The sequence below is a fragment of the Bos mutus genome, chromosome 1 (genome assembly GCF_027580195.1).
Source record: "Bos mutus isolate GX-2022 chromosome 1, NWIPB_WYAK_1.1, whole genome shotgun sequence".
NCBI lineage: Eukaryota > Metazoa > Chordata > Mammalia > Artiodactyla > Bovidae > Bos > Bos mutus.
Genome location: NC_091617.1, coordinates 63,483,227 through 63,507,668, shown reverse-complemented (window position 1 = coordinate 63,507,668; position 24,442 = coordinate 63,483,227). Strand labels below are relative to the sequence as shown.

The 24,442-nt window shown below is 43.4% G+C and overlaps 1 protein-coding gene across 3 annotated transcripts; it reads left to right on the top strand.

Annotated features, from left to right (window-relative positions):
* Positions 1 to 806: 806 nt before the first annotated feature.
* Positions 807 to 24,241, top strand: POPDC2 (popeye domain cAMP effector 2). 3 transcript variants are annotated; one of them, XR_011464097.1, is made up of 5 exons: positions 807 to 1,718; positions 6,641 to 6,749; positions 12,469 to 13,019; positions 16,721 to 17,474; positions 18,557 to 24,241. XR_011464097.1 is itself a non-coding variant. In XM_005905433.3 (4 exons), exons 1-4 carry the CDS (start codon positions 1,228 to 1,230, stop codon positions 18,640 to 18,642), a joined length of 1,095 nt encoding a protein of 364 aa, XP_005905495.1. In that variant the 5' UTR covers positions 807 to 1,227; the 3' UTR covers positions 18,643 to 24,241. The 3 variants fall into 3 exon arrangements, 2 of the variants coding, with proteins under 2 accessions (XP_005905495.1, XP_070226043.1); XM_005905433.3 differs by lacking the exon at positions 16,721 to 17,474 and having other exon boundaries at positions 12,469 to 12,877; XM_070369942.1 differs by lacking the exon at positions 16,721 to 17,474 and having other exon boundaries at positions 808 to 1,718.
* The last annotated feature ends 201 nt before the right edge of the window (positions 24,242 to 24,442 follow it).

Sequence of the window (24,442 nt, the reverse complement as noted above, 5' to 3'; positions counted from 1 at the left end):
ACTTGGGACACAGCTGTAAGTCTGATAGACGAAATCAAATCCTGTCTCTGTCATGTGTGGGAATTTGTTACCTCTCTAAACCTCAGTTTCTTTCAGATCTAGGAGGACGACAATATTTATTTGGAATAAAATTGTGTGACGACTAAGTCATGTGCATCTAGAATAACTAATCTAGATCTGGCACTTTGTAGGTGTTTAATAGGTGATGCTTATTATCATTTGTCAGTATTGGAGTGGGTGGGCTGATGGTCTGAGCAAAGTATTACCATTGTATAAACTATTACTAGATCCAGATACATGCAGAAGAAAGTCAGAATTCAAAAGTTGCTTTGTATAGCTATTTTTGTTTAATGAATTTCAAATAAATGCCTACTGATATTTCCAATATGACTTCATAAAGGCCTTCGAGGGGCTTTCCATTTCTCACTGTTAGGATTTTTTCTGATAATAGTCCCCTACTTTCCAACCTTGATGTGTCCTCCTACCTCAGGAGAGCCCCGAGCCCTCCCCAGAGGGGCTCTGGACAGTGTCCTACCTGAGGTGTGACAGTAAATTCTGTGCTCGCTTTCCCTTTATCCACCCCCTTTGCCCCCTTCCCCTGACTTGCCTCTCTTGCCCAGGCCTTATCTTGTCCTCTGGGGAGGTATGTTAAGTGCTCTGCCAGCCTGCCTGTATGCCTGGCCTGTTTTTTCTCACTGCCAGTACCTCTTGGATTCCAATTCCAAACATGGTATCCGTCTGGGGTCACCCTTTCTTCCGGTGCCAAGAGAGACGCATTCCAAATGGAGCACAAATGTGCCTCCCGTGCTGGGCGCTCTTCATTCTGTTTGGGAACAACAGAGAGCAGGATGTGGCTGCTTTATTATCCCTCACTGCTGAAGCTTTCAGCCCCATAGCCCTATCTCTTTCTCAGGACGATTTAGGTTTCCTGCCAAGAGTCAAATGTGAAGACTGTTCTAAGAAACCTGGAGCTGAGGACACTCACCAGAGCTTTGCCAGGAGGGCCAGAGCCTTGCTGAGGGAAAGAGAAAAGTTTTCAGTTCTCCATGAAGTATATGATGTTTTGCTATTCATTCCCAAAGCTGCTGGAAGCATTCCTCCCAAGAAAGGTGGAGTTGGCGGGGAGAAGCCAGAGGTGAGACGACAGTTGGGAGGACAGGTTGACCCATTTCCTGAATTTCCCATGTGGGGACAGTCTTAGAGCCTGACAGGCTTTGAGACCCGAAGATGAGCAGCAACCGCAGCCTGGAGGGCCAGCTCCTCTGGCACGGGCCACTGTGCATCGCCTGGAGGCAGGACCTGGAAGGGGCTGTCTTCCACCTGGCCAACTGCTTCCTGCTCCTGGGCTTCATGGGCGGCAGCGGGGTGTATGGGTGCTTCTACCTTTTTGGCTTCCTGGGCACAGGCTACCTGTGCTGTGTGCTATGGGGCTGGTTCGGTGCCTGCGGCCTGGACATTGTTCTCTGGAGCGTCCTGCTGGCCATGGCCTGCGTGCTCCAGCTGGCACACCTGGTGTACCGCCTGCGTGAGGACACCCTCCCCGAGGAGCTGGAGCTGCTCTACAAGACGCTGTGCCTGCCCCTGCAGGTGCCCCTGCCAGCATACAAGGAGATCGTGCACTGCTGCGAGGAGCAGGTCTTGACTCTAGCCACGGAGCAGACCTATGCCGTGGAGGGCGAGACGCCCATTGACCGCCTGTCCCTGCTGCTCTCTGGCCGGTAAGCTACTCTGTCACTACCCAGCATTTCTTCCCCACGCCCACGCTTCTCGTTTCCCAGTGCCTCCCTTTCCATTTCGTATCTCTTCCATTGAGGAAGGATGTGGCGACTCAAACAAACCAAAATAGATTTTTCTAAGCATATACTTGCTTCCCCTTTCTTAATATTTTTCATGAGGAAACTAGCTCATGGTTGGCAGGAAGAATTGTGAATATAGTTGCTGCTGCGAGGTGTGGGGTGAATGTTTCTTGACCCTGGCTCTGAAATGACCACACCATGCCAGCATGTCATGCCTAAACTGCAGCAATATCTCTGTAAGCTTTGAAAAACTGAACATTTCAATAAGATTAATTAGTTTCTTCCATATGCATTCAACCTTTGCTAAGTGCCAACTATGTGTAAGGAACAGTGCCAAAATAGGAGATTTTTTTGTAACCCCTGCTCCCGCCAGGACATCAGAGAAATCATGGGATATCTGTACAGATTCTATGGTAAAGCCATATATACCCAGGTATGGTGCAGGAGTGGGCTTCCCTGATGGCTCAATGATAAAGAAACTGCCTGCCAATGAAGTAAATGTAGATTCGATCCTTGGGTCGGGAAGATCCCCTGGAGAAGAAAATGGTTGCCCACTCCAATATTCTTGCCTGGGGAATTACATGGACAGAGGAGCCTGGCAGGCTACAGTTCATGCAGTTGTAAAAGAGTCAGACACATCTTAGTGATGACAACAATAACAACAATGAGGTTACCCTTATCCACATTTCCATTCCAGATTGTTCTATTGAGATTCCTACAGACCAGGAATAAAGTGCTATAAATCTGAGGGCCAGACAGTGAGGGGAGAGTAGCGATGCCCATGTGTGCTCTTTGAGGATATGGTGGAGACACCTGGCGGACACGTTTTAAGGAGGCTGACAGTCAGACCTTAGCAAAAGGGCCTTTGTCTGGATTAGCCTGCATGTGAATGTTGGCCATTGACTGATCTCTTCTGAACAAATACTATGTAGCTCTGTGCTGCACATTTGGTAGGAAATTGTGAATTCTTTGCAATATTGCCCTAGTGGGACTTGTATGTTGGAGCTAAGCATCTGACAGTAAGCATCTTCACCTGGTATATACTTGGACTGGGCTCTGTGGAAAACAGAGTATTTAAAAACTTTGTCCTTAATTTCCTCTTTCCTCCTTTTTTGAGACCAGAAGAATGTGGTGATTCAAAGGAAAAAAAAAAAAAAGAAAGAAAGAAAAGGGGAAAAGAAAAAAACCAGATAAGATAGCCAGTGGGGAAAAAGACTTTGACATTGATGATGATGATGGTACTACCACAACTACTGCTACTAGTAATGTTGACACCAGGCATTTATGGATTAATGTACAGAATCAAAGTATAATGTATACATGCTTTAATTTTGTTTGGACACTGAGGTCCTGGGTTGAATGAGCTATGAGGTTTTGTGATGTTTCATTTCATTTATGGTTGAAACGACTTAGCAGCAGCAGCAGAAGTATAAATAAATGAAATTATTTGTAAACAAATACACATGTAGATAAAAATATATTACAACTATTGCCAAAATGTTTGCCACCTACAATTCCATGCTTAAAATAAGGACAGTTTAGGAAACATGCTCATTCATGAGACCCATGATATTGTTTGCATCTCCCAGTATCTCTGTTCAAAGGAGGGGATTAAGACAGGTAGCAGAAACACTCCCCTGCACTGTGTGGTGCTCATTTATGGAAGGACATAATAATTATTAGATGGTTCAGGTATCTTTTATATGATAGATTTATCATGAACTTGTAGACTGTGTTCCTGTGAAGAGGAAAGAGAGGCTTGGCCCCTCAGTGTGGTTTTTCATAGTATGCGCTGTGCTCAGTCACTCAGTCGTGTCCAACTCTTTGTGACCCCCTGGACTGTAGCCTGCCAGGCTCCTCTATCCACGGGGATTCTCCAGACAAGAATACTGGAAGTGGGTTGCACGCCCTCCTTCAGGTTGCATCCCCAACCAGGGATCAAACCTGGGTCTGCTGCATTGCAGGCACATTCTTTACCAGCTGAGCAACCCGTGAAGCTCTTTTCCTAGTATGTGTGTGTGTGTGTGTTAGTTGCTTAGTTGTGTTTGACTCTTTGCAACCCCATAGACTGTAGCCCACCAGGCCCTTCCATCCATGGGATTCTCCAGGCAAGAACACTGGAGTGAGTTGCCATTTCCTTCTCCAAAAGGAACTATAGGAAGAAAGAAAGTGAAGTTGCTCAATCATGTCCAACTCTTTTCGACCTCATGGACTGTAGCCTACCAGGCTCCTCCATCCATGGAATTTTCCAGGCAAGAGTGCTGGAGTGGGTTGTCATTTCCTAGTATACTTAGCATCAAAAACTCAAGTTAAAAATTTCAATATTTTTCTTGCTTTTCAAGATTTGAAGTAAGAGTTTTGTTTTGATATCTTTCAACATCATCCTGTCTCAACTTTGCTAAGTTGGAGCTGAGGAAAGGACTTCTAGTCTATAACCAGCCTCCGACTTTAAAGGAGAATCATTGTTATCTTTGGCTGGTGAGGTACCAAACACCTTGAAGCAGCAGAATATAACTCCATGATGAGAAGTGGGGGCTTCTGACGGAGACCTCCCCAGCTCACATGCATACCTCATCTGGAGCCCTCTGTTACAACCTCAGACGTCCTTTTTGTTTTACTTTCACAATGCAATCAGTCCCTTTCAAGACTCAGAAAGGCAAAGCGACTTCTTCAAAGTCCATCACCCTGTTAAGCTGTGCTTACTGTTGGAGAGTTTCTCTCATATACAATCCCAAGCATGAACTCCCACATGCATAACCCCCTGAAGAGGCAGCCAGCTCTCCAAGCTGTTCACGGAGGAGGAAATTACCTGTTGTCAGGAGATCAGGAGGAAGAAGAGACTCAAATGATAAAGGATATAGTATACAATGTGAATGGCCTCAGGGAGCCAAGCAGGCTCATTAGATGTTGTTTTAGTCACTAAGTCACGTCCAACTCTTTTGCAACCCCATGGATTGTAGCCTGCTCTGGATCCTCCAAGGATTGTAGGTTCCTCTGTCCATGGGATTTCCCAGGCAAGAATACTGGAGTGGGTTGCCATTTTCTTCTCCAGAAGATCTTCCCAATTCAGGGATTAAAACTGCAAAATCTAAGGAAAACAAAACAAAACACCCAGGGATTGAACCCATATCTCCTGCATTGGCAGGTGGATTCTTTGCCACCTGGAAAGCCCCTCATTAGATGTTACTCACACTGTAAAGTCTTGTCCCTCCTCAGTGGCTTGCTTGGGTGGCCAGATTCCTTGCATGGGAAGAGGATGAAGGATGGGCGGATCTGATGTGTATGGCAGCAGCTTCATTCTCTCCGGTTGTCTTTCTTCCTTTGTTCGAGAAGCTTTTCCTTGAGGTTTTGGTCCCCTTTATGGTGACACAGTGAGTTCATTTGTTTGATCTTTCCATCCCTCTTCCTTTCCTTTCTCCCTTCCTTCCTCCTTCCCCATTTCCAAAAATATTTATTAAGAGAGCTAGAGACTAGGGATCTCTTGTTAAAAAATGAAAACTATTTTCCTTGTACTCATGGAATTTACAGTCTCTCAAGAGAGCCACTAATTCATGTCTCTAGTCACTAATTCCAAGGAGCAAGGCAAAGTGCAATGAGAGCATTTAAGCAGTGGACCTAAATTTTCTGGGGGGCCAGATAAGACTTCCCGGAGGAAGAAATGTGTAAGCTGAGGCTTGAGGAGAAGGTGCGGATTGGGAAGAGAGGCAGCTGGAGGGAACAGAATATGTGAAGCCCATGAGGTAGGAACACACGGCACTTCATTTTCTCTTGCACGCTTTCATAACTGAGAGAAGTTCTGGTGGCTAGCTACACATTTTGATGGGTCTTGTAGAAGCAAGAGTGTTTCTGCTATCAGAGAGTATAGGCTGACACCACATTCTTGGCTTGGTTTGAGACCTACATCCCTTTCTGTTTTCCATCTCTAAGTTGTCAGATAATACATAAAGTTTGTTAATTGATAGTGGTCTTTGGTAATTTGCACACATACATATATATCTAGGCATTCACTGGGAGCAAGATATGGAGTGCTAATATCCCGTTGGCCAGAACTTAATCACATGGTTCTACTCAGCTGCAAGGCAAGTAGAGAAACAGTCTAGCTGGGCAGTCATGAGCCCTGGCTAAAAAAGTTCCAGTACTATAGAGGAAGGGGAAAAGCTGATATTGGAAAACAGAATTCCATACTGGATTTCTCAGATCCTCATCTGCATTCTGATCTGCTTCTCAATATCCTATACATCCTTCAGAAATCAGCTGAAATGTCATCTTTGAGAAGTCTGCCACTTGGAGAGAACTATGCTGTCTCTCCTCTAGTCTCCTATCTCACAATAGCACATGTTAACTTACAGCTAGTTATTTATGTGCCTGTGACTTCCACTGAATCGTGAAATCCTGAAAGGTAAGGATCAGATTATTGGGTCTTCCCTGGTGGTCCAGCAGTTGCCACGCAGTGCAGCTGAAGAGTAAAAAAGAAAAAAAAAAAGGACCAGATCATCTCCAGGTTCCAGACTTCCAGGAACACAGAAGGTTCTCCATACATATTTTTTGTTTTTGAAAATTAAGCTCCAGAAAAAGTGGAACAATAGCTCCTTCCAACTGGACAGGATGTACCTTAGAGAGCTTGTTGATCTGCCCCCTTTGTTCAATAAACACTTTCTTTCCCAGTACAACTGACTTTAGAAGAGAGGTTGAAACTGAGACTCTGGGTTTTCTAGGTAAAAGAGGAAAAAGCCCGTTCTGGATCCTAGTCATTTTCCACTCCTTTAACATGTAATTTAAACTCTGGAGCAGCTCTGGGTAACCACTTCTCTTTTCCCACACAGTCTCTTCTCTCCCTTTGCCAGGGTTCGTGTGAGCCAGGACGGGCAGTTTCTGCACTACATCTTTCCTTACCAGTTCATGGACTCTCCCGAGTGGGAATCGCTGCATCCCTCTGAGGAGGGGGTGTTTCAGGTAATAGGGAGCCCCATGGCAGCACTGCCGCAGCCCATCCCACTGCAACCCAGCAACATCCGTGCTTCCATCTTTCCTTTCTTTTGTCAGACCTTTGAACTACTGCCAATATGATGCTTGAGGTGGGAGCACTCTCCTCCAGTGGAAAAAGTGCCTGGCAGAGGAGGGGTAGGGTAGGGAGGTGCTGATCCCTGCAAGGGGGGCCATGTCACTCCTATGCTTAAAACTCTTCCAGAAGACCCCACTGGCCACAGGATAAAAGCCCTCACTCCTTAGAGAGTGACTTAAGACCTTTAGTGACATCCTGGAGCCACATCTCCAGCCCTTTGCTTACACTTTCTGCTCACACCAGCCATGCTGAATTACTAGTACTTCCCCAAACATACTACACTGTTTTACACGGCCGTGCCTTGCCCCCTATTGTCGCCTCTATCCGAAACGCACTTCCTCATCAAGAGGAGGCTATGGCATCTCACTTCCTTTGAAGCCTGCCCAGAGTGACCTCACCAGCTTCCATCCCCACACATTGCCTGCATGCCTCTTCTATTCCTTTTACTATGCTGACTGCGCACATGTACGACTTGGTTTTCTTTCTGTCTTTTGCATAGTAAATTCCTTGATGTAGAAATCTGGGCTTTTCCTCTCCATCTCCAGGCTCCAAAGGGCAATACTTTGTACACAGTAGTAGGTGTTCAGTAAAGTTTCACTGAACTGCCTCGCCAGTAGGCCACTGGTGTCTCAGAGTGCTCCAGAGGGCATCACATACACAGTCTAAGATCAGGGCCTGGCTGCTCGAGCCCTCCTCTCTTCTCTGTCAATCCTTCAGATTTCAGTTACCTTCTTTGTAGTTCTCACTTACTGTATGGCTAGCACGTGACAGGCAGTACCTATTTTATTGCCTTATTGATTCTCACAACAGTCCTCTGGATTGAATATTGTTATTAACCTGTTTAACAGATGAGGAAACTAAGGCTCAGAAACCTCAAGTAATTTGCCCCAAGCTCTTCATCTAGAAAGTGGTAAAACCGAGTTGCCTGACACCACTATTCTATTCTTTTTTAAAATGGGGGGTTGCCAGGAGAGTGGAGGTTACACATATACACCATTATAGGGACCCCCCTGTCCAGATAGTTGGCCAGTACTGGGTTCCCTCTGTCTCCTGTCAGTTCTATCAGGAAGTTCCTCAGGCGAGCATTTATGCCAGCCCCAAAATAGACACATGCCAGGCGGTGCCACCTGGCTGGGCCTGCTTCCGCCCCACCCTGACTCTTGGCTCTGTGAGGACAGGGCCTGAGGGGTAATCCTAATCCCACTGCCTGGACCATCAGCCACAGGGCCCCCTCTGAACATGTGCCTCCCCCACCACACACTCACATCCTCTCCAAGTGGCTCAGCAGTCACCTTTGAGAACTCCCTCAGAGCCACAAGAACCTTCAGGAGGGCTGAGTCAGGTCCTGAGCCAGCCAGACCAGGCTCTGTTTCTGACACTGAAACCGAGAAACAGGTGGTGGATAAGCTGGGTGTCCTCCCCTTAGTTATGCTTGAAAGGAAGGGCTATGACCCCAGATGGCCTCTCAGCATCTGAGAGGGATGTAGGGACCGTCACATTTTTTCCATTTGTATTTTTAGTATGCACCTCCATTGGGAGCCTTGAGATCCACACACTTGCTCTTGGCTCTGTGAAGTCCCATTTCCTCTTTGCAAATGTCAAGTGTTGTCTTGGGTTGTAGTTCATCTTGTCCTTGCCTTTGTATTTGCATAGTCTTTGTTGACTAATAGGGAATCCACAGTGACCGAATCGTAATTCTTATTGAGTGTGGCACAAGAGATCAACATTCCATCACACCTCTCAAGAATTCAATGAAGAATTTATTGACTATTAAACACTGCGACCCTCTTATCAGTCACCGAGAACATAGCATGGGAGCGATCACATGGAAATCAGCATTATTTCTCTAATTAGCATCATGTTTTACTGGACTCAAGGTCTCTTTATGTACATCATCTGATTTAATCCATTCAACCGGCTTCAAAGGTGAAGGTTAAAGAAAAACCTGGTCAAACCTGTCAATCCATTGGTTTCTGAAGATATTTAGGAAGGATTTTATACTGGGCATGAGAAAACAACATCAAGTTATTTTGCAACAAACAAGATTAGTAGTTTTTACCTGATTCATTCACTCATTTCAGTAATATTTATTGAGCTGTTACAGTAACCTGGGCACTACATGGTTTGTTTTTGTTTGGTTTTATTTTTGGCCACATCACATGGAATGTGGGATCTTAGTTCTCTGACCAGGAATTGAACTCATGGTTCATGAACCCATGCCCCCTGCAGTGAAGTATCGAGTCTTAACCTCTGAATTGCTAGGGAATTCCCATCTGGGCACTATTAAAGGTGCTCAGAGTGTATCGGTCAACAGAACAGATGAAAGTCCCTGCCTTCATGCAATTCACATTCTAGTAGGTGAGACAAAAAATTAGCCATAGAAATTATGAATAAGTAAATTATGTAACATGTTAAAAATAATAAATTATAGTAAAAAGAATAGTATAAGGGAGAGATACAATTGACCCCTGAACAACACAGGAGGTAGGGGTACTTTCACATAGTAGAAAATCCATGTATAATTTATAGTGAAAGTCGCTCAGTAGTGTCTGACTCTTTGTGACCACATGGACCGTACAGTCCATGGAATTCTCCAGGCCAGAATACTGGAGTGGGTAGCCCTTCCCTTCTCCAGGACTCAAACCGGGGTCTCCTGCATTGCAGGCAGATTCTTTACCAGCTGAGCTACTAGGGAAGCCCATAATTTATAGTCCAACCTCCAAATATACGGTTCCCCCAAATCTGGGGTTCCACATCCTCAGACTTAACCAATCGGCCAATTGTGTAGCACTTCAGGTATTTACTATTGAAGAAAAAAAAAAAAATCCCCGTTTAAATAGATCCACACAGTTCAAACCTGTGTTGCTCAAGGATCAACTGTAGTTGCAATTGTAATTGGGGATTTCATGGAAGTCTTTGTTGAACTGGTGACATTTGAGGAAAAACCTGAGGTGATTGGCAGTGTGAGCTCTGAGAATATCTGGGGGAATAGCATATTAGAGGGAAGAGCCAGTGCAAAAGCTGGGTGTGAGAGAGACTAGCATGTTTGAGGTCCAGAAAGAAGGTCAATGAGTCTGGAACAGGGAGAGGGAGGGGGATGAAGAGTAGGAGAGGAAGTCAGAGAGGTGGTAAGGAGACATGTCACCTAGGGCCAGAGTGTATATTTTCTAAATACAGCCAAAAGGATTTCCTAACACATTGGATATAGTATATGAGAGAAAGAGGATCAGGAAAACTTCTAAGACTTCTGACCTGAGAAACTGGAAGGATGGAGCTGCTATCAAATGCGATAAGGAAGGCTGCAGATAGTATTGGCTTTGGGAGAAGAGAGGGAAATCCAGTTTGGGAGGTATTAGATTTGCGTCATCTATGGACATTTAAATACAGACACTGCATAGGCAGTTGCATACTTGAGTCTGGAATTAAGGAACAAGGTCTGAGCTTGAGACTGAGTCATTAGCCTACAGATGATATTTAAAGCTGTTACATTGGACAAGATCACCAGTAAGTGAGTGTAGACAGAAAAGGGGTTCAAGAATCCATTAACCCTGAGGTACTCTAGTGTTTAGAAGTTGAAGGGGATAACAAGCAGCAAAAGAAGCTGAAAGGGACTAATTAGGAGGTTATACCAGGAGAGTGTGGCGTCCTGGGAGCCAAGTGAAGAATATCAAAGAGAAGGGACTGAATGCCGTGAAAACTGATCATCAGACTCAGCAATGTAGAAGTCATAGGCGACCTTGCTAGGAACAGTTTGTAGACCACTGGGGCAAAGCCTTGCTGGCTGGAGAGAGAGAGTTCAAGGAGAGGAATTGGTAACAGCCAAGTATAGACAACTTTTTCATGGAGTTTTGCTGAAAAGGAGAGCAAATCAATGGAGTGATAGCTAACCAAGGAACTAAAGTGAAAAAAAAAGATTTTGATTTTAAAATTTTGATTTAAGATGGAAGAAGTGACAGTGTATTTGCAAGAATGCCCACAGTCTTTTCTGTTCAGCGTTGAGGACACTTCTTGTGTCCTTATTAGCTCTCATGTGTACCCACTTCATGTGCAGCACCCTGATTTCTTGTTTGGGAATTGTTACTAAGTGCACTGAAAGTACAGGTTACAGTAGATGTGACAACTACTTGTTGAGTCAGATTAGTAACAGATGGATTGTGAGGACCAGTATTCTCATGAGGCAACAAGTCTGGAGAGATTAAGCAATTTATCTGATGTCACACAGCTGGTAAAGCTGGAACTTGAAACTCGTTTCTGGTCTTGATGAGGCAATTTAGGCCCTGACTTGAGTGCTGATGACTGAGGGGTCGGGGAGGGAGAGGAGGAAATGAAAGAAGGGAACAGAAGAGGGGTACTGCAGATGGGAAGGGGAGGAGGGGAGCAGAGGGGCTGTTTTGGAGGCAATGAAATGAAAGGATTATATATATGATCTCTGATAAAGAACCCCACCCTTAATGAGACAACCCACATAAAGCACTTAACACGATGACTGGCACATGGTCACTCTCAGTAAATGTTAGCTGCTGTCCTCCTTCTCATTTCCACTGTCTCCATTCGTGAATCTTCATCTTAAGCTCTGCCAACCTGCTCATTTTTAAAGTACTTAGGACAGGGTATAAAGAATTGTGTGATTTTACGCACTTTTCCTTTACTATCCTAAGAATATTTGCATTTGAAATCTATCTTTACCACTCATTATTGTTTTAACAAGATTTTTCAAGCACCTGCTCTGTGCTGCGCACACATTACTGACCCTGAAAGTGTGACTTAGCTGTGTATCATGGGCACATAGCTGAGTACACAGGAATTACTAGATGTCTATATAAATGGAGAGTTGGGTATCCTTCCACTTCGTGTTCTTACGAGTGCCTCTTGGGACCTCCCTGGTGGTCCAGGGGCTTAGACTCCGTGCTCTTGAGGCGGGGCCCGGGTTCTATCTCTGGTTAGGAAACAGATCCTGTAAGCTGCAAGGCACCTCACCCCCCAAAAAAGAGTTCCTTTTCCTCTGTGCCCCTTTTCTGAATTTAGTCATCAGATCCATTTGGTTACTTGTAGGGCCCAAGTCAAGTGCAGCTCATGGGCCTGAAGACCAGGCCAGCATTCTGTCCACTTGATGCAGCCTGGCATGCCTGATCAGAGGCTCTCTTCTCACTGAAATTCTTCCCAGTTCTTTGTGTCCCAACTCCAATATATTATGTTTTATCCTTAAAAACTGTCATCAGCATCCTGACCTTTCTTCTGAGCACCGGGAGCCCCCTTTTCTCTCCTGTAATCACAACAGGCTCAGAATCTTCTGTAGCCATTAGTGGGATCAGCCATGGAACATAGTGTATGAAAGCTGAAGAGACTGGAGGTGGACTGTGAGGTTCCAGAAGGTGATCTCAGGGCTCTTCACAAGACCAGCCCCCCACTCCATCCCTCCCACCATATCAGTGCACACAATAAAAGTCATTCATTGCACCTCTTCAAGGCAAGGCCCTGGAGAGGTACTTCACAGCTTCTTCAGAAGTGCAAAGTGCAGCGGTTTGCCAAGTAAACTGTATATATCTCTGTGCTAAGCTTGGACACATTTTTAAGTTTCAACCTTCACTTTCTGTCCCTGACCCCTCTCAGGTCACTCTAACAGCTGAGACTGAATGTAGCTACATTTCCTGGCCCCGGAAAAATCTCCACCTCCTTCTGACCAAAGAGCGATACATCTCTCGCCTCTTCTCGGTCCTGCTGGGCTATGACATCTCAGAGAAGCTCTACGCTCTCAATGACAAGCTCTTCGCTAAGTTCGGGCTACGCTTTGACATCCGTCTCCCCAGCCTCTACCACGTCCTCGGTTCTGCTGCCCCAGATGCAGGACCACAGTCTGAGAAGGATGACGAGGAAGTCCGTGAGCCAGCGGCAACCCCTCCTCAGGCTCTGCACACATCTGTCCAGCAAACACCCCCTAGCTCCCCACCTCCACTGGTCACCAGCTCTCCTGCACCTCCTCCCTGGGTCAGAATGTCCAGGCCCGACAGCGGCGTCCTGGGTGAGGACTCCACCAGTCTGGTTCTGGAGGATTTTGAGGAGGTGTCGGGATCAGAATCATTCATGGATTATAAGAGTGATGGGGAGTACATGAGGTGAGGGGAGAACTAACATGGGCACAGCCACCCGGCTCAGGATCCTGTGTAAGTACTCAGAAGGCAGTTGCTGCAGTCTTGCCAGTAGCTGGCCTTAAATTGGTTTATAAGGGCAAAAAATAATTTCATGGAGCCTGTCCTCTCAGAGGACTCACAGAAAGTGGCATTAACCCAACCCTGCAGATAGCAACTCACTCCTGTTGCATGAAAGGCATGAGGGTTTTTTTTAAAAAAACTCATCCCTTATTAATTGTGATAGCTTTCAAAAGTGGTCTGGCTGGCTGACATTTGTTCAGATAGGTTGCTAATTATTTTTTTTTTTCAAAGTTGTGCTAGTAACCAAGGTCACATTTAAGGCCAAAGAGTATTTTATTATGGCATGCATTTTAAAGAATACTTTAAAAAGCTGGCATGGCTCAAATTCCTAATGATTCTTCTTGGCATATAGTCAGCTCCAGAATGCAGTCATTATTTAGTCTGGATTGGACAGGCAGTTCTGTTAAAATCGCCCCCATTTCAAAGAGGCTTGTGATTGGAGGCTAATGACACTGGGAGGAAAATGGGCCCACCCTGCTATCCTCTGACCCAGTGGAGAGTGTGTTACTCAAGCACAGGACTGGACACTGCTGAGTGAATGTTACTATGATAGAGTGACTTTCCTAGACAATCATAACTGTGGGAGGTAGAGTGGGCGTGAATCTGACGTAGGAGAGTGTGTGTACAGCTCAGGAGAGTGTACATAAAAGGCTGTGCTGAGCAGTTCTGGGAAATTGTTTTCATGTTCCCTCTGACTGCTCTCACAATACGGTGACATTTTCCTCTAGGACTCCACCCAACCATGGTGCAGGCCTGGCTTTTCCTGAGGAAAATACCACTGTTCTCAATTTGGAAGGCATTTCCAAGGTCAGGGAGGGGTGGTTAAGAGATTAATCATTCTTCAGGAAACACTGTTTTCCCAAGAAACTATTTCAGGTAGGAAGGCATCTAGGGTACTTTGAGGTTAAGTGAGTGAATGTTTGTACATGTTGAAAAGCAAATCATAAAAATGATGAAAGAGGCAAGAGAGGTGAGTGCCAAAAGATTAGCTATTTAGTTTCATGGATATGGAATTAATAATCTGTGGCATCAGTCCTTAGAAGCAGCATCTAGCAGATCACTTTCTTGACCTCCTCCACTTGTGTTGTTCTCCCCCATTGTCCCTCCCTGGCTGCTGACAGGTGCCTCCCTACTAGCCTACCCCTGCCAGTGCGTGTGAATTCCGTCCCGTGGGCCCCGCTCTTTGTCCCCATACCTACCCACCTGCACACACTCTGAACTCATACAGCTCCCTGTGTTCTCATGTTCTGCCTGCTTCTCTTTTCCTGGCTCTATTTGTTCTCCTCTTTTTCCCCTCCTTCCTATTTCTACTCAGTCCTTGGCTTCCTCAGTGTGCTGCTTTTAAGAAGAAAAAGGCCCATTTCTGCTGCTTCTCCGTTAATTTCTCCTCTCCCTACTTTTCCTCCACGTTGACCCCATTTGACTGTTTATGTATTTATCTCACTGTTGCCTTCTTCCTATCTCCTCCACTTCCTGTGTTGCTCTAGCTCTTCTTCCTAAACTGCCCTATATGCCCAACTTAATTTTTAATCCTGACTTCCAAAATCAGTACCTCTCCCTCTGCCTATGAAGAAAACCATTCAAGTGAGGATGTGAAAATTCTCTTTGATGGCTACACATTTCATGTGTGAGTTTTCCCAAACGTTAACAGGCAGGCAGTGTTTTAGACAAGAGACCTGCCCAGGGAGCCCCAAAGTCCTGGTTGCTATGTCTGGCTCTACTACTGTTTGCAAAGCACACAATCTCACTGAACCTTACTTTCTTCACATGAATGTGTTGACCCAGCTGGGCCCCCCAAGGCCCTCCTGGGTTTATGTGAGAAGGAAAAGGATGAACTGTTCAGAGGAGGAAAAAGAATCAGGCAGGCAACCTTATAATGGACACAAGCCCCTGGACATCAGTGTGTTTCCAGCAAGAACTCGCTGCTGTATTTCACTCTGGTTTCTCTTGTAGTCGACTTAGAGCTGTCCTCCTCTCTGCTGGGTACCAGGGTCCTGCTTGACTATGAGTAATCTCCATTCTGTACCTGTGAAGAATCTCACCTACCATGTGAGAGGCACGGAGGATGAGATGTTCACATGCAAGGTGGTCCCACCTCTGTCTCTCAGGTCCTCTACCTTTAATACTATTAAAAAGGCTTCTTCCCAAATTCAGGTACACAGTGAGAAAACTGCTAATATAACTCACTTTCTTTATACTTACTATTATTTGGAGTATAAAGAGAGAAGGTATTAGAATCGTCTTTGGTTTAAGTAATAGAAAGGAAAAAACTGTGTTAACTGAGTGCTGAAGAATTGATGCTTTTGAACTGTGGTGTTGGAGAAGACTCTTGAGAGTCCCTTGGACTGCAAGGAGATCCAACCAGTCCATCCTGAAAGAAATCAGTCCTGGGTGTTCACTGGAAGGTCTGATGTTGAAGCTGAAACTCCAGTACTTTGGCCACCTGATGAGAAGAGCTGACTCATTTGAAAAGACCCTGATGCTGGGAAAGATCGAGGGCAGGAGGAGAAGGAGACGACAGAGGATGAGATGGTTGGATGGCATCACCGACTCAATGGACATGAGTTTAGGTAGACTCCAGGAGTTGGTGATGGACAGGGAGGCCTGGTGTGCTGCAGTTCATGGGGTCACAAAGAGCTGGACACGACTGAGCGACTGAACTGAACTGAACTTCTACAGAGTTTTCAGAACAATTTGAAAATGTGATCAAATTGACCAAATTTCAGACAGCTTTAGTTTGTGATAATGGGATAATTTAGCCCAGAGACATGTTTCCCAAATTGTATTTTGGGACGTTTGGTTTGACTTATTTGTCATCAAACTCCTTTTATGGTTATTACTGTAATGAATAAGCATAGTGCCTCCAGACTGGTAGCAATTTACTTCTTTCCTTTCCAAAGCAGGGCACAATTCACCATCCAGTCCCTGGTTGTTCCGCAACCAAAACTGTAAGCTCGTTGCTATTCATCCTGGTCCAGAACTTAAGGGTTGTGAAGCTGAGTGGATTCTGCATTGTTGGGAATGACATAGCTTCATCACACTGACAGCAGTGCTTGTGCCTCACACCAAGACAGTTTAAAACCAACTAAAAACAGTCAGTGTTTCTACTGGAGCATTGTTTGTTTGTTTGTTTTGAAGAGCACAGTTTTCAGCATGGTGGTACCCAGAACTGAGCCCAAACTGGCTATTACTTTTTTAACATGCAAAGCAGTACTGTACGATAATGTGTTCATGCAGGGTCTCACAATTAGACCTCACATTAACCCCGCCTTCACTAGAATCTTTCCCGTTAATTCTATGAACACACTCTACAATGTTTCATTTGATGTCTTACAGGAGATGCTCAATGAATACATCTCTGAAGTAGTCAGTTAAGTCAAGCTACTGAGTCTATTATCACAAATTAACTGAAAGCTGTCTAAAATTTGGCCAGTTTAGCTTATGTTTTCAAATTGTTCTGAAGACTCTGTAGTTTGAAAATAAAGACTATATATTGCTTCCTTTTAATTATTTAAATAAATAAAGAAATGAGAAACACATTACAACATGGAGACTAATTGTGGTCAAGGAAAGAGGCCAGGACCAGGACATATTACCAAAGGCCAGAGAACCAATTCAACAAACATTCACTGAGTATCCTCTATGTATTTCAGGCACTGTGCCAGGTAATCATATTAAGAGTAATCATGAGTAACAACTGAAAGACTGGAAGATGCTTAATCTGCAAGAGATGGACAAGAGTAATATCTTCAAATTTTGAAAAGATACCTTCACCTTAATTCGGTGACGTTCTTGAGGACAAAGATGAATTAAGGGCTGAAAGCTATAAGGAGAATGGATTGCCTCAAGGAGTAGTAAGTTACTTGTTACTAGAAGAATTCAAATAGTGATCAGAAGAAATCTTCTCAGAGGTTTTTTTTTAAGGTGATTCATGCTCCAAGAGAAGAATGCCTTATGTTATTGCTATTAAGATGCCTTCTAACTCTGTGCTGCTATGATTCAATGATTCTAAGATGTGAATCTTGTCCTGCCACATAATTACTTTCAAGAGCAGTTCCCTAGCTGCGGAACAGGGCTAATAGTCTCATAGATAATTAATACCTACTAGTAAGTAAATGGGATTCTCTGATAGCTCAGTTGGTAAAGAATCTGACTGCAATGCAGGAGACCCCAGTTTGATTCCTGGGTCAGGAAGAACCTCTGGAGAAGGTGGCTCAGCTGGTAAAGAATCTGCCTGCAATGCGAGAGACCTGAGTTTGATCCCTGAGTTGGGAAGATCTCCTGGAGAAGGGAAAGGCTACCCACTCCAGTATTCTGGCCTGGAGAATTCCATGTACTATATAGTCCATGGGGTCACAAAGAGTAAGACATGACTGAGCAACTTTCACCATTCAGCACTATTCAGAAGTAAGTAAATAGGTAGCCTCTGTTGATGTTGTCAGGTTGCTTGAGGAGTAATTGAGATAAAATATACAAAGGCAATTTGTTAAGCTGTAAAGCCCTAGTTTAATGTATGACATATTTTAAAATTCTGTTCTGTGTACAGTTATTTTCAAATTCCTCCCCTTCTCTCTCACTTTCACTTCCCTCCCCAAGCCCTCCCCCTACTCCTTCTGAGACACATGATTTCCCCTTATTTCCTCCAGTCTGGTTTCCTAAGGGAGGTAATAACTGACAGGATCCCCTGACAACAAAAGGAACAGCAAAAAGTTGGAGGTCCAAAGAAAACACACACTAGCTCCTTGGCCCCTGAATAGCTAAGGGACGGTCAGACCTTCATCTGTTTTATTTGTCCAGGGGAGGCAGATCACCATCACACTATATTCAGGTCCCTTCCCTCAGAAGTCCCTATGGTGCTTGGTTAGCTGTCAGTGTTGTTAAATAGCACGTTTCTCCCAGAACCATTGGAACGCCTCCTGGGGCAGAAGACTTGCCCTTGAAGGTGGCCTGGCAGGAGCTGCCTGAGGTCTCCAGATCTGGGTCTCTGGATGGTAGCTCTGCTTAACCTGCCAAGGTTCCATGTTCAAGTAGTTAAGTTAGAGGCAGCAGTTCCCTCCCCACTTAGGACCACAACAGCCTGTATTTGTTTTTCTTCTATTTGGTCTCATTTACCTACTCCTTGCTTTGTAAAAATAAAACACAAAGGTTTTATAAAACTCACTGGTTTTCTATGCAGATTTTTAAACTCATTCCATAGTATTAGATAGGAAGTATAGTTCTATAGATTCTTCATAGGAAGCAACCAAAGTTGACCTCTTGGTCTCTTGTCCTATAAAATGAGAGAATTGAACTATATAACTTCAAAACTGACTCACCCTAATATTATAGAAGAAAATGATTCAACGATTCAACTGCTCCTATTGTGTTAAAATTGCATACAGTTAAAATATTGGGAACTTGTAGAGGAAAAAAAGACCTGAACAGAACCCTCTGAAGTTATGTGAGCTATCCCAAGCCACAGTGCTGAAATCCTTCCTCTTTTTCCACAGCTTCCAGAACTCCTCTCCGGAGCTACTCTGAAGTTATGTCCAGGGGACAGGCGCCCTTGGCTCCAACCCAGACTCCTGAACTGTAAGGGTCAATGGACCATCCTTTACTCTGGTCACGTTAATCCTCACAGGATGGTCACTTGTGTGCACACCCCTCTTCTCACCCACTGGAAGGCTCACAGGCAAGGTTGGAGCAGACACAGGATGCCAGCACTGCAACCACACCAAAGCCCCTGAGTGACTTTAAGAAATTTACCTTCATCAGCCTTTCTCCCAAGAGAAGTCATCCAAAAATGCCAAAGCACAGATTCTATCCTTTACTAACTGCAGAATTTCAGGCAAGTCACATAGCCTCTCTGAGCATCATCTGTAAAGGGGTGATTATAAAACCGACTTCACAGGGTTGTAAGGATGCCATGAGTTGATTTCAAGGACACGAGGACATGCTGTGGCACCTAGTAAGCACTCAATAAATCACTCATTTCCTTTCCCTATGTTGTTTCCTTAACTTTCTGAAAGGATCAGTGAAGTTAGCTATCCAAGAAGTTTTCAGTGTTTTTGTCTTGTTTTATTGAAAATATTTTTCTCAGTTAAGGTTCAACTTAGGTAAGTAGAAATTTTAGAATCTAGTTTGCCCTTAATCTTTTACATTCAACTTACAAGTCTTTCCCTTTATTTATGAACCTAATATTAAACAGTAGTTTTTAGAAGTAGTTTTACAAATCTCTTTAATTAAATTTCCTTAAACATTTTAAAGTAGACTTACAAATTTAACATATTCTGTTTTATTTTTTCCCCTAAATGCTTAGACGTCTATTCTGGTTACCTATTGCTGTGCAATATTCGTCCCTAAAGCAATGAGTTAAAATCATCACGATAATTTGTTTTGCTCACAAAAGTGGGGCTTGACTGGGCTCAACTGGGCTGTCCCCACTCAGAGTTTCTTTTGCTGTTACATTGAGACAGTGGCTACAGCCAGGATCACCCCAAAGGCTTCTTGACCATGTGCTCAGGGCCCAGGCTGGGAAGACTCAAACAGTTGAGGGCTGGGACAGCTGGAGATCCTCGGGCAATTCTTCCTCTTTCAAAAGTTTGTTTATTTTGTTGCTGTATAATACTCTGTTGTAGGGCTTTCCTGATAGCTCAGTTGGTAAAGAATCTGCCTACAATGCAGGAGACCCTGGTTCCATTCCTGGGTTGGGAAGATCTGCTGGAGAAGGGATAGGCTACCCACTCCAGTGTTCTTGGGCTTCCCTTGTGGATCAGCTGGTAAAGGATCCACCTGCTATTCGGGAGACCTAGGTTTGATCCCTGGGTCGGGAAGATCCCCTGGAGAAGGGAAAGGCTACCCACTCCAGTATTCTGGCCTGGAGAAGTCTGTGGACTATATAGTCCAAGGGGTCACAAAGAGTTGGACACAACAGAGCGACTTTCACTTCACTTCACTTTGTTGTGTGAATATACCGCAATCTATTTATCCATTCCACTACTGATGGGTGTTAGGGTAGTTTCTAGCTTGGGGCAATTAGGAATAGTGCTACTATGAACGTTCTTCACCTTATCTTTCGGTGCACATACATACACATTTGGTGGTATATGCTGGAATTACTGAGGCATATGTTCAACTATAGTAGATACTGCCAAACACCTCCTAGGTGATTGCACCAATTAATATTCCCACTAACAGTTTATGAGTGTTCTGGTTGTTTCACATCCTCCCCAATAGTTGGCATTGTCTTTTTTTTTTTTTTTTTTTCATTTTGGCCACTTGGATGTATGTAGCAGTATATCATTCTGGCTTTAACTTTTATTTTCCTGGTGAATGATAAGGGTGAGTATCTTTTCATGTTTTTCTTAGCCATGCGGATATCCTCTCTTGTGAAGTGTCTACTCCAGTTCTTGTCCATTTCTCTGTATGCTTTTCTCATTGACTTTAAGGAATTCTTTAAATATTCAAGTTAAAAGCCCTTTGTTGCTTAGATATTCAAGTGTATTCTTCCAATTTTTTTCTCTAAATAATGTCTTTTGATGAAAATAAGTTCTTAATTTCAATGTAGTAATTTATCAGTCTTTTCCTCCATCATTAATGCTTTCTGTGTCATGTTTAAGAAAACTTTTCCTGCCTTGGATTTATTCTTCTTTGTTACCTTCTAAATGTTTTATCGTTTTACATTTCACAGTTAGGTCTACAAGCAACCTGCATTTGATTTTTGTGTATGGTATAAAATAAGGATCAAATTTGTTATTGCCTTGTGGATATCCAATAGACAGCAGTGCTTACTGAGTGGCTTATCCTACCTATACTAGTGTTCAGTGTCCTCTTTGTCATAAATTAAGTATCCATGTATTTGTAGGTCTCTATCTGAATCTTCTAGTCTATTCCATTTGTCTATTTTCCTACCTGTTGACAATACCATCTGGTTAATTGTTGCAGCTTTATGTTTTGATATCTGGTGGTCTTCATTCTTATTCAAGTCTTGGTTATTCCCTTTGCATTTCCATATAAATTTTAGAACCAGCTTGTTATTAATAATTTCCACAAAAATATAGCTCTGCTGGAATTTTATTGGAATTACATTCACACTGTGGATTAGGTTGGTAAAGAGTTAATATCCTTATAATGACTTTTCAATTTATGAGCATAGTATGCTTCATTAAAAATTTTTTTTCTTAATAGTGTTCTGTAGTTTTCCATACAAATATTCTTGCAAAAATTTTGTTACATTTATTTCTAGGTATTTGTTCAATTTAGTGCTATTGTAAACATTATTATTTAATATTTTTACTTTCTTTTATCACTGGTATACAGAAATAAAATGGATTTTTGTATCTTCAACCTCCATCCAGAGATCCGGATGAATCCATTTATCAATTCTAATTACCAATCCATGGAGTCTTTCAGATTTTCCATAGATACATTTGTGTCATTTGTAAATAATGACAGTTTTATTTCTTCCTTCTTGACCTCTGCTTTCTTCCTCCACACTCCTCCCACGCTTCCTCCTTTCTTTTGGTGCCTTGCTGCACTGGGTTGGACCTCAAGTGCAGGGATGAGCAGCAAGGATGATGAGGACATTCTTCTCTCACACCTGACTGTAAGGAAAATACTTTCAGTATTTCAGCATTAAGTATGATATATGCTATTAGATTTTTATAGTATCCTGTCAGATTAAAGAAAATCTAGTCTTAATTTTTAAAATCATGAATAAGTATGGAATTTTATCAAGTGATTTTTCTGCATTGCTGCTGCTGCTAAGTCGCTTCAGTCGTGTCTGACTCTGTGCAACCCCATAGACGACAGCCCACCAGGCTCCGCCATCCCTGGGATTCTCCAGGCAAGAACACTGGAGTGCGTTGCCATTTCCTTCTCCAATGCATGAAAGTGAGAAGTGAAAGTGAAGTCGCTCAGTCCTGTCTGACTCTTAGCGACCCCACGGACCGCAGCCTACCAGGCTCCTGCGTCCATGGGATTCTCCAGGCAAGAGTACTGGAGTGGGGTGCCATTGCCTTCTCCTTTTCTGCATTAGTCAAGTTTATTTTTCTCTATTCTGTTAACAAACTCCAGATAAGTGAATGCTAAAACAAACTTGCATCCCTGGAACAAATCCAATTTTATTATGATATATTTTCCTCTTTATGTATATAGAACTTGGTTCATAAATACTTTGTTTAGGAGTTTTGTGTCTATGAACCTTGTCAGGTTTTAATATCAAGGTTATGCTGACTCTGTGGAAGGAGTTGGGAAACATTTTCTCTCTCTCTTTCTCCTTGTCCTTTGAAAGAGATCTTTAAACCAAAACATGTTTTATAACTCTTTGTCTCTCCCTATTCAGTTGCCCAGGCCCCAAACCTTGGAGTCTTTCCATCAGTTTTATTAGGTTTTTTGGCTGTGCCGCACAGCTTGCAGGATCTCAGTTCCCCAACCAGAGATTGAATCCTGGCCCCTGGCAGTGAATGCACTGAGTCCTAACTACTGGATTGCCAGGTAATTCTCCTGTCTTGTTAGTTCTTTCTTCAAAATATATCCCCAATTCAACTCACCATGTCCACTGCCAGCACAAAATTCAAGCTACCATTATTTCATGGCTAGATGAACTTTAATAGATTTATAACTGGCTCCTGATTTCTGTCTGTCCTCCCCATAATCAGTTCTATACAAAGTGATCATATCAATATATGTATGATGTCTTCACTCTCTTGCTAAAAATTTCAAATGACTTCCTAGAATAAAATCTAAACTTTTTACCATGTGTTATTAGTCAGAATCAGTCTATTATGACTTAATATCATACAGATTTATTGCTCTTAAAGTCTACTGAGAATATGTATGACTCATCAGGGCAACTGTCTTCATATTGCAATTCAGTGATTCAACCTACTTAGACCTTCTGGCTCTGTCCACTGAATAAAGAAGTGGCTTGACGTTTCTGTACTGGCTCTTTGATGCTTTGGCCCTCTCTGCTAAAGTCTCTCTGCCCTCAGTCCATTGACTAGAGCTAGTCACATGGACCTACTTAATAATTAACTCTGTGCTTTGCTGATTAAAGGAACTGTGAAATATGGGAAAGCAAAAGAAATACCTGATGAATGCTACTCTTTTAGCCACTTATGACCCATAAGGCCCCACCTGCCTGCCTGTCTCTCCAGCCATGCCTCTTTCCGATCTCTTTGTCACCCATGTTTCAGCCACAGTAGACTTTTGGGTGCTCCTCATGCACACCCAGCTCCTTTCTACATGAGGATCTTCGTGGTTTTTCTTTCTCTCTGCAATGCTTTCAATCATAGTTTCTCCTGGCTACTACTTCTGGTCATCCAGTTCTCAGCTCAATGTCATCATCCCAGCTAAGACCCCTGCCTGCCTCACCTCACCATAACCTTCTGTCCTCTTGCCTTGTCATCTTCAGAGCCCTAGTCCTCTTTCCTCACCTTTTAGGATTCCAATTATGTGCTTTGTAGAACATTTCAGTGTGTTCTATAGAGCTCTTCTTTTCTCATTTTTTTCCTAAAATTATCCTGTGTATTTATTTTCTTTCCTGTTGGATTTCTGTCTCTTCCATGTACATTTCACAATAGAAGCCTCTTGTAAGTCCTACAAATCCAACCGCTTTCTTGCCAATCCTCGAGGGTTGTTTTAGGCAGTGAATGAAGCAATAAACAAACAACAGAAAAGCTCACTGTACACTGTAAATTGAGACTAAAACATGTCACCTGGAGGGTATGGCCCCGCCCCTGCAAGCTGGGGGCCTGCCCAGGTAGGGCTATAGTTACATACATGTGGTATATAACAGAGGTTCCTCGGGATGGAGACCTCTTTAAAAAAAAAAAAAAAATTGTGACTGCTCTGGGTCTTCATTGCTTCTGCATGGGCTTTCTCTAACTGTGGCAAGTGGAGGCTACTCTTCACTCCTATGTGCAGGCTTCTCATTGTGGTGGCTTCTCTTGTTGCAGAGCACAGGCTCTAAGTGCACAGGCTTCAGCCATTCTGGTGCACAGACTTGTGGCATGTGGAATCTTCCCAGACCAAGGATTGAACCCATATCTCTTGCATTGGCAGGCAGGTTCTTATCCACTATGCTACCAGGGAAGTCCTGGGGACCTCTTTTAATGTGTGTTTTTTTTTTAAAGGATCAGACTTTAATGTCATAGAAATTGTGTTTTTATTATCTAATGTCATATGTAAAGACATTTGCATTCCAATAAGGGTTATAGATAAATTTAAAGACTGAAAAAATTAACCAAAATAGTATCTTTATCTGTTTGAAACAGTGTTGCATGCATTATGTACAAAGCATTGTATTTATTCAGTCTCCATAAAATTATTGACATGATATGGATTTGTGAACCTCTTACAGTAAGCCCATGCTAGAGATCCACACATGTGTAAAA